Here is a 12,764-nt window from a genome sequence, read left to right on the forward strand (position 1 = left end):
AACAAATTTGTAAAATTAATTAAAAAAAAACACAAGAAAACCAAACACTTCATATTTGACTTTAGCAGTTGTAGGGTTTTAGGGTATTTTATTTTATTTATTTTTATCTATTTTAAGGATGAAAAATAAAATATTTTATTATGAAGAATGCATAATACACTATATATATGTTTTAAAAGTTACATGGCTATGATTCAAATTTTAGTGGAAGGATGTCAAACCCATTCTTCGGGAACGGGCAGGCACGGGCAGGCAGCTATGGTGCCCGGCATGGGAGCGCGTGGGAACGCACCACCTGTCGGGCCATGTGGGCGGTAGGTAAGTAGGAGATTAAGGTGGGAGGCAGGTGGGCTGTAGGAGAGGAAGGTCGGAAAAGAACAAAGCAAAGGTAGGGAAGGAAAGTAAGGGGCACGGTAGGCAAGAGGGCCGACGAGGGGGCCACCCAGGATTTCATAAACGATGCCCTTCAGCCGGCTATTCTAATATGCTCTCGAGGAGACGCCATAGCCATTTGCATATCCGTCGCTCGCTCGCTCGCACTCTCCACGTTTACCTCAGCTCGCGTTTCCCGAAAGCACTGCCGTGGAGGTTAGTGTAGCTCTTTCTCGCGTTCCATTTGGTGCCGAGACGAGTCACAGCCGATGTCCTAAGTGACCAGAACGGGACCGCTTAAGTTGGAGGGTTTGGCGTCGTCTTGTCTCAGATTTGAAGCTTCGAACGGAAGGAAGTAAGTGAGCGGAGGACCGCGTGGACTGTTTTAGTCACGTGGCGAACAGAAGATCAGAGTTGGCATGAAGTTGCTTTAATTGATGTGAAGCTGTTCATTTGCGCAGCTGCCACAGAAGCGGTGAAGTGTTACTTGTAAGGGTGTGCATGTTGCGTTTGGAGCTTGAGAAGAGTGGGGGAAAAACAGGTGTTGACGAATTTTGGATCATTGGATATAGGTTTGGAGATATCTTTATTTGATTGCTGGTATTTGTATGGTATTCTTGCACATGTTGGGCACCATGGCGATGTATTCGAGCTCACCTCCGGCAACTTGGAGTACCCAGTGTTCTGTGAGTAGTAGGCCTTCGTCTCCAGCAATTGACATTGAAGCGAATCTTCGGGGACCGCAGGCACACCATCATCATTCGTCGAAATCTATGCAAGGAGGGCTGTCGAGTTTGTTCTCTAGCAACGTGAGTAGGCTTTCGCAGCATTCTGGATGTGACGCGCTGGACGCTTCCCCCAGTAACTCGTGCCTGGTAGGCTCTTTCAAGAGCAGTACTCATGGCGAATTTGCACAGAGTTTAACTGCATGGGAAAGTCACGATTCTCGACCTGGAGCTGTGAACATTCCTGCGTCATCTCTGAAGCTGAAAGAGCGGAGTCCCATCTCAGTGTTGCAAGGACCGATTTCCCGCAGCAGTGGCGGCTATGGTTCACCTGGACATTCCGTGAGTGCCTGGGAAAGCCCAAGTTGCGGGGGACTTCCCCCCTTGGATCCTCATGTTGACAGATTATCGTCACGTCGAAGATCTTCTTTGTCGGGTGAAAGGGACAGGTGCATAGCGTCGAGAAGCGTAGGATTTGAGGTTGCGAGTACAGTAACCTGCGCTGGCGACCAGCACTCCCGTGTGATGAACAGGCAGCCGTTTGAGCCTCAGCAGACCACATCTAGCACTTCGGAACCAGTCCGCGTGGAAGGTTTTGGTGCAGGGGCTGTTGCGTATGACAGTTCGCCGTTGGATACTCTGACGCTTCCGCTGTACACCTCTGGGAAGACCTTTGGAACTCAATCTCATCGCGAATCACCAGAAATTCTGGAGGCTAGGGAGAAGATGTTGAGGCTAGCGGAAGAGGCTAATGGCATCTTACCTGTGACCACTGAGGAAGCCAAGGTGAAGACTTCAGCCGGAACCTCAGCGGACGACCTCCTGAAAAGCGCACAAGCTAGGTACAAGGTGTTTTGTGACCCTGTCGTTGTCAAGGCCTTCAGAATGGCTGAAGAAGCCCACAGGGGACAAGTACGTACCTATTTCCTCATGCATTTGTCATTAGGAGTGGTGACATCTTTATCTCGGTCTTGCCTGTCGTCATTTCCTTCGCTCCTCTTATTGATAAGCATAATTTTACGAAATTATTGGTATATGCTGCAAACATTCATCCTGCCCAGGTTTGAGCTCATGAATACAATGACGCTTGCACTACAGTTCCGGCGAAATGGAGACACGTTCCTTTCACATTGTGTGGAGACTGCCTTGATATTGGCGGCAACTGGAGTTGGAAACACTGTGGTCGCAGCAGGGTTGCTGCACGATGCTATTGATGACTCGAATCTGAGTTTGCAATTGCTGCGAGGTGCTTTAGGAGAGGATGTTGCAAGCTTGGTCAGCGGGGTATGTTTATCTTCTTCATTTTCTTTGTGACTTCTATCCTTTGGAGATATCCTACACGAAACAGCATTGTGAATTGTAATGTCTCCGCCTGCTGAGGAAGCTCATTTCTCAGGACACTTTAAATATTAGATGTACTTGTACTTTTATTGTGGTATATCAGACAGATTGAATTGAAAAATGTATTATGGTTACCTGACATGCCCTTAACTGTTGATGGCAGGTTTCAAAGTTGAGTGAGTTCAGTCAGCTTGCCAGGGATAGTAACACCGTTCGTGATCCAACGGAGGCTGACAGCTTGCGAACAATGATTCTAGCTATGGTTGATGTTCGAGTAGTGCTCATCAAGATCGCTGATCGATTGCACAATTTGAGAACTCTGGGAGCTTTGCCATATCTCAAGCAGATCGGCATTGCCAATGAGACGCTCGAAATTTTTGCGCCCTTGGCAAATCGCCTAGGCATTTGGAGCTGGAAGGCTGAGCTGGAAGATTTATGCTTCAAATGCTTGAAGCCTGTCGAACATCAAGACCTGTCAGCAAGGCTGTCAGAGCGATGTCGAGAAGGTCTTGTGATGTCATCTATTAGAGATTTGGACGACGCATTGAGGAATGAAGGGGTGCAATTCGTTGACTTATCTGGACGACCCAAGAATTTGTACAGCATTTATAAAAAAATGATGAAGTATGTTATGATTGCGTAACGCTATGCTTGAGATTCAGCTTCTTCATAACATCTATTAGAGCTTTGATGTTTTGATAATTGGTGTGATCCGTTAGGATGTATGTTCCTGACTTGTCTTCTTGATGATATCGTGCAGGAAAAAGCGTACTCCTGAAGAGATTCTCGATGTGCGAGGATTGCGATTGATCGTATCCGATGAAAATAATTGTTACGAAGCCCTGCAAATAGTTCACAAGCTTTGGAAACAGGTTCCTGGAAAGTCCAAGGACTACATTGCTCACTCGAAGCCCAATGGGTATAGCATTAAACCTAGCCTAATGGGTCCTTTTCAAGTTGCTTCTAATTACGAATTGTCTTCATCTTGGTTGGTTGTGAGATTTGTCTTGTTCGTTGTAGTTGATCGCTGAATCCTTTTTTCTTTATCTCTTTATAGGTACAAGTCACTGCACACTGTTGTAATTGGGAGCGATGGATATCCCTTAGAGGTGCAAATCCGGACAATGAAAATGCACCATCAGGCAGAATACGGGTTAGCAGCCCATTGGAGATATAAAGAGGACAACACTCAGCACTCTGCATTCAGTTCTGAACGTGTGGAATGGGCTCGGTGGGTTTTGACATGGCACAGTGAAATCATGGACACCAAATTACGGGTGTCACCACTGGGAGAAGATCTGAAACCGCCTTGCCCGTTCCCTGTGCATAATAAGGACTGTCCATATGCATCAACTTGCTGTGGACCATTGTTCAGAGAGGATGATCCAGTTTTTGTCATAAAAATGGAGAATGAACGAGTAAGTCTTAAACTCTCTTGAGACTTCCGAACTCACTTTGAATCTTGACAAGTTAGCTGCATTGACTTAAACTTGGTGCTGAGAATTTACGTACATTATATATCAGCAAAACAAATGCATCGTGACATTTGTGATCTCGAGGAGCCAAGGAGTGAGCGGTTGTAGTGTTGGTTTCGATTGTTCAGTACTGTATGTCCTCGGTAGTGTAGAAAATAGAGTTTGGATGGTTACTTGCGTGATTGAGAAGTAGTTTTAGTTTGCTGAGATGTTCACTGTGGCTGACCATTTGCATTTTGCTCTGCAGATTGTAGTGCTAGAAATGCCTCCGGGTTCTACAGTAGGAGATTTGGTGTCTATGAGGAAGTCCGATATGGATTCTTTTGCTGTGAACTCTAATTATGGCCATCAAAAAGAGCTGCGGGTACAAGTAAATCATCAATTTGTCGAAAATTTAGAACAGAAATTGAAGATGGGTGACTTTGTGGAGGTCCTTTCTACAGTACAGGCCGTTGTTCCCGGAGAAACACCTCTTGGGCGATCATCTTCTGTGGAAAAGCCTTGCGGCAAGATAGCCTTGGAGTTCCAGCGAGAGCAGTTAAGGCGTTTGTACTCAATTGACGATTCAAAGACCACCTCATTGGAGCGGACTCCAAGCGTCGCTGGTCTCATGTGAACGCTGATAGACGTGGAAATCCACAGGTCATTACACTATTATGGCAGCATCGAGCTGCTACATTCTAGTTGTAAATACTGTACATAATTCTCACCAACAATTGTTTCGATAGGTTTCATTCTTTGCCTTGGAAGAGGTTGTACAGTTGTTAATCACATGTCATGCCCGAAATGGTGGTAGACAATGTGAGATAGACTCTTCAACACTAGAACATGGCCCGTTCCTGAGCTGAACACTTGTAAATGAAAAACAAAAACACAAAGTCAATTTTTTCTTTTTGTATCCCCATGTCTAAGCAGCACCCATCTGAGTTGATTTTCGCAGTGCTCATTATTCTTTTTATTCTATTTATTTGTTTATTTTGGATTTAGAGTTTGGAGACAAAAACACAAGCAACAATGTTGCCGTATGATGTGAAAACTAATTTGGAAATGTAATAGGCATCTAGCTGTCAAAGATAAATTGCATTTTTAACAAAAAAAAGATAGCATCAATATTTATTTGTTTTTCAACCTCTTTCACTACTATCTATATTTCTAAGTTAATTTGCTATTATATTTTGAAATAAAATCTTCTACAATGTAATGTTTTCTTCTCTCTTTTATTTATTAGTTGTATTAGGGATATAGCATCATTAGGTTGGCTTACATAGATGGAGGTATCACAACTCAATATGAATGCATCAACTTGTTCATGGACTTAAATTGGGAATAATATATGATTACTTTTTATGGTTTATATTGCCAAAACAGTGAATCACATCTAATTAGATACACACCAAGTAAATATCTTTCTTTGGGATTTTCCAAAAGTTATGTAAGATTGCCCTTAGGCACAAAACTAAGAAAAGTTGTAGTAGACCATTTCCATCTAAAAAAAGAAGAAAATAAATTATGTTGGAATATAATAAATGTATATTTTGTGGGCAATAAAAAAAATAATATTTGACTCAAATCATGCAAAGAAGGCCTTAAACAACTAATATGAGACATTCTTTTTATAGGAAAAATATTGGTTAAAATTATCTTTATTTAAATCCTTCTACAAAGATTAATTGTCATATAGATCCAATATTGGCTTTTGCATGTTTCAACTTTGGAATAAAGATCTAATAACCATATAAAGATCTAATTATGCTAAAAGCAAGAAAATACATATTATTTACAAAGAGCAAGATATGGCATGGGTGCCACAAATAATTGCATCGACCAAAAGACTATATTATGCCATTAAGAATAGAGTGATTGTGATTGTCGTTTTACTTCTTCCGCAATTAACTACTTGAAATAAACTCATATAGATGGATTCAAACACGGGGAAAGACTAATTTGTATGAGATTCATACATTAGGCTCACTCAATTAACAAGAAATTGACAAGTTGAAATCCATTCTTTTATAATCACAAACACCCATAGAATGTTATATTGTAACCTTCATTTTATTGATTTCCTTCCAATACAATCAAATATTAAAACCGGTAATCCTATCTCTTCCAATTTCTTCTTTCATTCACTCTTTTTTTCTTTCATATTATAATAATAATATGTAAATTACTGCATACTCTAAACAATCAATATACATTGATTTAACAATCCAAACACTAAAAATTCTCACTGTCTTGGATTTTAAAACTAATTTTTTCTTTTGATATTCTAAAATTGATATGCCAATCTTCAATTCTTTCACAAATAAAAACAATATGGATAGTACTAAACATACTTTGGCTCATGACTCTCACAGTTTGGGCCACTATACTTCCACTCTAACTATTTTATATCCAAAAGAGAGATTTCAATCAACATTTCTTACTTAATCACTTTTCTTGACTAAATCATCCATCCTATTTTCTACATTGATTGTTCAATGGATGATTAATCTATTTTACCTATTTCTAACCAATGTCCTATAGAAACCAATTTCTATCCATTCTACATAGTTCCACTCCTCATTATGTAGCATCCTTGTTGTAAATACAATATTTACAACACGGCTTGCCAAAACTCACTCTATTATTTCAATCGACTTTTCACTTATTAGCTCATGTTGTATCTCCTACTAATCTTCATCCATCTCAGTTTCTGGAGACAATTCATTCTCTGTATCCTCCACTCTATCCAATTCTTTCCTCAATTGGGCCATTAAATCTTCATTATACGTTCTCAATTCCCAAATCTAGGATTCCAATTGTAAGATCATGGTCTCCCTACTCTCTAATTGCTTTTGTTATTGCTCCATCTGTTTCTTTAATACATCCACTGCTGATTCTGTTGGTGTCGAATTCTTGGCCTACTTCCTATAAGATAAATCATTTTTTAATTTATTCATATTGCCCTTCAAATTACTAATTTCTATCTATAATGTTTCCTTCTGCTAAGCCCATTGCTCAACCAATTTCTTGCATTCCAACTCTAATTCTGCCACTTTTTCATGCTTTAAGGTCAATTTCTCTCTCAATTCCTTCTACTCCTATTTATCAATTTCTAATGCTTCCATCATAATTTATTTTTCTCTAATCTATGCTCTTTCCACCGCCTTCTATTGCCTTTCCATTTGTAACTGGTTCTCCTCTTCTTGAGTTGCACATCGGATCAATTTAGCGATACGTTGATTGTTCTAGTCCATTTTTTTTTTTTTTTTTTTTTTTTTTTTTCCTTTCTCCACTTCCATGTGTAGATTGTTCTCTCCATCCAATTAGCTGATTATCATTTGCAATTCGAAAATCTGTGTCAATATCTCGTTTAAATCCATTCTTTGCTGCCCTATCTCAGTTTGACTTATCAATTGGTAAAGATCTATCAAAAATGGTGTGTCCTGCATTGAATTGGACTTGTGGCGAATAATCTCTCATCTTCACATCCCTAAAATTGGTGATTGTAATTCTAGCTTGGTACTGCATTCACCACCTTCTACTTGTCTTATACTTAGCTTCACTATAGATGACACCATACTTCTTTTATACAGTTCAAACGCACATCATTCAAGAAATGGTGGTGATATTGTCTTTTTTTTTTTTTTTTTTTTTTTTTCTTCCTAATGGAGGTTTATTCATTGTACACCTGATTGTTGCATACACATAATTGGAGCATAAGAGGAAAATATACTTTTCTTACTTCCGCTTCAACTCCAATTTTGTATGAATCCTTCTTGCCATGTATGCTGTCCAATTAAACAACATTTCTTCCATCGTTCCAATTGTTGCAAAATGAAGTTTCTTTGACATGTAAGTAGTATGCTGATTCAATCCCAACTGCTTTTGCACGCATTGCATCCATTTTTCAAGCTTTGGTATAATTGCTTCTGCCACCTTCTAATATTGATTCTTTTCAAATGCGCACTCTTTAATCTTGAAATAACTTCTTGGCTTGAAATCTGAGGACACTTCACCTTCTATCAAAATTTTGCAGATTAGAAGATACAACATCTTCTACAAGACAATGGCATATATCCCAACAATCTGTCCAAACGCCACACTAGAACTATATTTTGGGTCGTAATTCCACACATACTTTTCTAACATATTTGCATCAATTGGTAGCAAATTATTTGACCTCCATAAGAATTCATATACTTGCTCATTCCTAAATTCTTTTTGATGTATTGAAGAGCAATAAATATCCAATCGGATTGACTTTATATTGGTTAAAATCACAATTTCCAATGGCACTAATTTTTTTGAGCCTTCACATTCTTTTGTCTGTCCTTCCTATCAGTGCCTCTCTTTGTTTTTTCAATTGCCATGATACAAACTCTATAAAGCTCTAATCATCAATATTACTCTCTAGTACTCTTAAAAACACACAATATTACAAAACAAAAAAAACAACAGAATGCAAAACAACAAAATAGGCTTGAATTGGTGCCCCATTCTTATTCTTTTACCCAAATGTGATAATGACAACATGCTAATCATAACGTCTTTCCCCCCTCTTTTCCCTTCCTCTCTTCCCTCCTCACTTTCCTCTTGTCTTATCTGATAATGATTATAGCCCTAGCTACCTTGTCAACCACCTTTTCGTCATAAAATACCTAAACTAATAAGTAGTTCTATCACAATTTCATGTGGAATCACCTCCCTAATAACCAATTTAAATTCATCTTGGATTTTAAGTATAATACAGTCGTAATCAATTCTTGTTAATTCATGTAGTAAATTAATGACTCACAAAATCCTCCAATTGGACTAATCCATTGGAAAAACCTTCAACTATATGATAAGGTCCATGCTATTTGACTTGAAATTTTCTTAGGAAAATTGTGAAAATGATTATCATAAAGTAGTATTAAAACATTGGACATAAAATTTTTAGGTCTCAGTTTATTGTTATAATAATTTTTTTATCTTTTTTGGGTAACTTCCATTATTAAAAGAGGAATAGCTTTAATTTCATCTATTTTTTTTTAATTGCACTAACCCATATTACAGGGACTTTTTATCACCTAGTTGTTCATCTAATGCAATTTGTAAACTTTGGACTTCCATTTCAATTGATAATATTATTTCTTACCTGTAAATCAATTGAAATGGCACAGAATTGATAGTCACTTTATACATTGTATTATATGTCCATAAAGCCACAAATAACTCGGTATCCCAATCCGTCCTTGCCTTTGAAATAGTTTTAGTTAAAATCTTACATAAAATACCATTAGTCTTTTCAGTCTACCTATTGGCTTCGGCATAATAAGGAGTTATTTTTCAATGTTTGATTTCATACTTAACCATCAATGTATCAATTGTAGTATTAGTGAAATAGGTTCCCTAATCACTTATCAATTCTTTTGTACATCCAAATTGAGTAATAATATTTTCATATGAAAACGTTGCAATGATATTGATATTATCAGTTTTCATAGCTACCTTCTTTGTCCTTTTGGTGACATAATTTGTTGTGACTAAAGTATATCTTTTTTATCTAATTTGTGAAGTGGATACAATGGGTCCAACAAAATCAATGCTCCATTTTTTAAATGGTACTTTTATCAAAATTAGTACCAACGGTATGGCACACTGTCCAATAGGACAACCAATTTTCTGACATGGGTCACAACAACATACATATTGGTGTGCATCAGAAAACATTGTGGGCCACCAATATCTCGCCATTAAAGCTTTACGAGCAATACTATCACCAACAAAATATCCTCCGCAACTATCTAAATGATAGCTGTCCAATATAATATGCACTTCACTTTCAAATATACAACGTCATAAAATTCCATCATTTCCTTATTTATACAATGTGTTACCAATCATTGTATAGAACATACTTTTTAAGATTAAATTTTTTTAAAGTTTTTCACTGTATGTAGGAAAAAATATTTGAGAAGTCAAATATTGAATCAATTTGTCATATTCAGGTGTGATCACATTAATAGCAAACAATTTTGCATCAAGTAGTGCATCATTGATAGGCTCATTATCCATTATATTGGATAAACGAGACATGTGGTCTACATTGATATGTTTCTTTTTAATACATTTCAAATGATCGGCCTTGATACTAAATGTATAAAAATCATCTAAAAATATCTCCATTGAATGTCATAATTTATCTTGAAAAGCTTGCATCATCACCTTTTGAAATGTAGCTGGGATATTATATAACTCAAATGGCATAACTTTATAAGCAAAGGTCTCCCAATTTATAGGAAAAATAGTCTTTATATAATCCTCCTCAGCAATTTTAACTTGATTATAATCCAAAAATCCATCCAAAAAGAAATAACATTCATACTTGACTATCGCATCTAGGATACTATCCATAAAAGGTAAAGAAAAATAGTCTTTTTTAGTAGCCACATTTAATTTATAAAAATCTTGATATATTCAGATTTTTTTATTTTTTTTGGGTACTATTACAATTGGTGAAATTCATTTCTTATACAAAACTAGATAAATAAAACCTACTTCAAGAAGTTCTCCTAATTCCTCCTTAACCATTAAAGAATATTTTGGATTAAGTTGATATTGTAGTTGACAAATTAGTTGAGCACTCACTTCTAAAATAATTCGATGTTCACAAACTTCAACAAAAATGCCTTTCAAATCCACATATGTCCATGCAAAAGTAGATTTATGACTTAGGAAGAATTCCTTCTAATTTTTTAGCTCGATATCTATTATCCTATTATATACCTCGATAATTTGCAATATATCATTGGTTCCCAGATTAATAGTTTGACACACAAGTCTTTCAACAATCTCTCATTTTATTTTCTTCTCTTGCTCTGAATCCTTTATATAATCCAACAAATTGGAACTATCCAATTTTGGTTCTAATACACTAACTTCATTAATCATTGGATTATTCATCCAATCAGCAATAGCATGATCAAAGTTTGATGTATCCTCTTGATATACTAAATGTTCTCCGGGTCCTCCACATTGGTATATCATGCCCTGCTTTTGTATGTGAATTGGGTCATCACCAACTTGCATTGTATTGATAACTTCATCATACTCTACATCAGACTGAACCTCGTTGTCAAATGTCATCTTTGAATACAAAAATTGAGATTCTCCATGATATTGAATTTGGTACATTAGCAATACAATCTTGTCTCTACCCTTCCCAAAAGTCAATGTTCCACGATCTTAATTATTTCTAGCTTTGGCTTGATATAGCCACAATCGACTGAATAAGATTAGATAAAATAATATAGAACTTTGTAGTCAAAAGATAATATAATCAATTTTTTATATGATTCAAATAATAGTAATATGAATACTATGAAGAATATCCATAGGCTTTATCCGATTATAGTCAGCTATTCTCAATACCAATGTGGTGGATAAAAATTGAGCTAAATCCAAATTCTCTATTGTATCCACAATGATTAAATTCACACTAGAGCTTCCATCTATTTGAACTCTAGAAATAAGAATACTATCAATGGATACATCAATAGTCAATGTGCCTAGATCAAGATTCAAACTAATTTCATATATATATATATATATATATATATATATATATATATTATTATTATAAATCCTATGTCATATTAATAAGGAATTCAATGTAGAATAATATTTTGGTGCAATTGCTAAGAGTCGCTTCATTGAATTTGAAGGTTTAATTGCATCAAAATCTTTCAAAATATTATATGGTTCCATATTGGTAGTTATTTCCAAGGCCTTCTTCTTTTGTATGGATTTCAACTTAACTCCTTGAAGTAATATATCTTTCTTTATGGAATTTGGAATTGAAATAGATGAATGAATTTTTTTGGAATATCCATCTATAAAAAGATCTTTTAATGAATAAGATGGCTCTTGAAACTTTACAAATAATGGTACTGGTTTATGTTGAACCAATACCTTGATATTAAGAACATCATTGGGTTGCGTAAATGGACTAGGTCCCATCATTGGTAATATTTTTAATATTGGTATTGGATTTGGAGTTCCCATTACTAAGTTGAATTGGTCCTTTGTAACTAGTACATCCAATTGTTGAATTGAGTCATTTTTTTTTTTTTTTTTTGGCCCCTTGTAAGTACTGCATAAATATATTCTACTAAATTTATTGAAGAATCTTATGGGCCTCGATTATTATCCTCCATCTTATTATACAACTGGATCTACTAGTGTCAGTTATTAAAATTAAATGGAGCATTAGACTATTGATATGTATGTCTCAACTGCTTATAATTTCCACATACTAGAGCATATTCATCATTGGCTCTTGGATTGGGACATTCACTAGTATAATGTCCTATCTGCCTACAACAATAACATTAAAGTGGTCTTCTTCCAATTCCATTAGGAATATTGGGTGTTTCTACTAGTATATACTGGCTGGGCTTGTTCTAGGTTGGATGGATAAATAATCCCGACTCTCCAGTTGATACTATAAAATCTGAAATTAGTTTTTGAATGGATAGATATTGGGAATATCCTTGCTGATTTTGCACAATACCTTGAGAATTGGATCCATATTCTTGGTTATATGTAGAATTGTAAAAATTAAAAATTCATATTTTTTTTTATTTGAACAATTCTTGCTCCAACAAAATCTATTTCTGATTTAGACTTTATTAACATCCTACAAAGTCAGTTAAATCATGGTCTGATTACTAAACTATTATTGCTTTTGTAAATTCCAGTAATTGGTGGTGGCATGCTTATCCCCACAAAATGTACATTACACAATCATTTGGAGTGGTGAAGAATATTTCGTTATCAAATGACTTTGTTTCTTACAATTATTGCATCAAATATTGGAGTGCAT

The 12,764-nt window shown here is 36.2% G+C and overlaps 1 protein-coding gene across 1 annotated transcript; it reads left to right on the forward strand.

Moving 5' to 3' along the window:
* Window positions 1-495: 495 nt before the first annotated feature.
* On the forward strand, window positions 496-4,811 carry LOC112293469 (putative GTP diphosphokinase RSH2, chloroplastic). The gene is made up of 6 exons (XM_024542915.3): window positions 496-2,009; window positions 2,196-2,381; window positions 2,602-3,062; window positions 3,199-3,357; window positions 3,496-3,856; window positions 4,161-4,811. Exons 1-6 carry the CDS (start codon window positions 981-983, stop codon window positions 4,527-4,529), a joined length of 2,565 nt encoding a protein of 854 aa, XP_024398683.1. The 5' UTR covers window positions 496-980; the 3' UTR covers window positions 4,530-4,811.
* The last annotated feature ends 7,953 nt before the right edge of the window (window positions 4,812-12,764 follow it).

The sequence above is a fragment of the Physcomitrium patens genome, chromosome 16 (assembly GCF_059467195.1).
Source record: "Physcomitrium patens ecotype Gransden chromosome 16, ASM5946719v1, whole genome shotgun sequence".
In the NCBI taxonomy this organism is placed as follows: Eukaryota; Viridiplantae; Streptophyta; class Bryopsida; order Funariales; family Funariaceae; genus Physcomitrium; species Physcomitrium patens.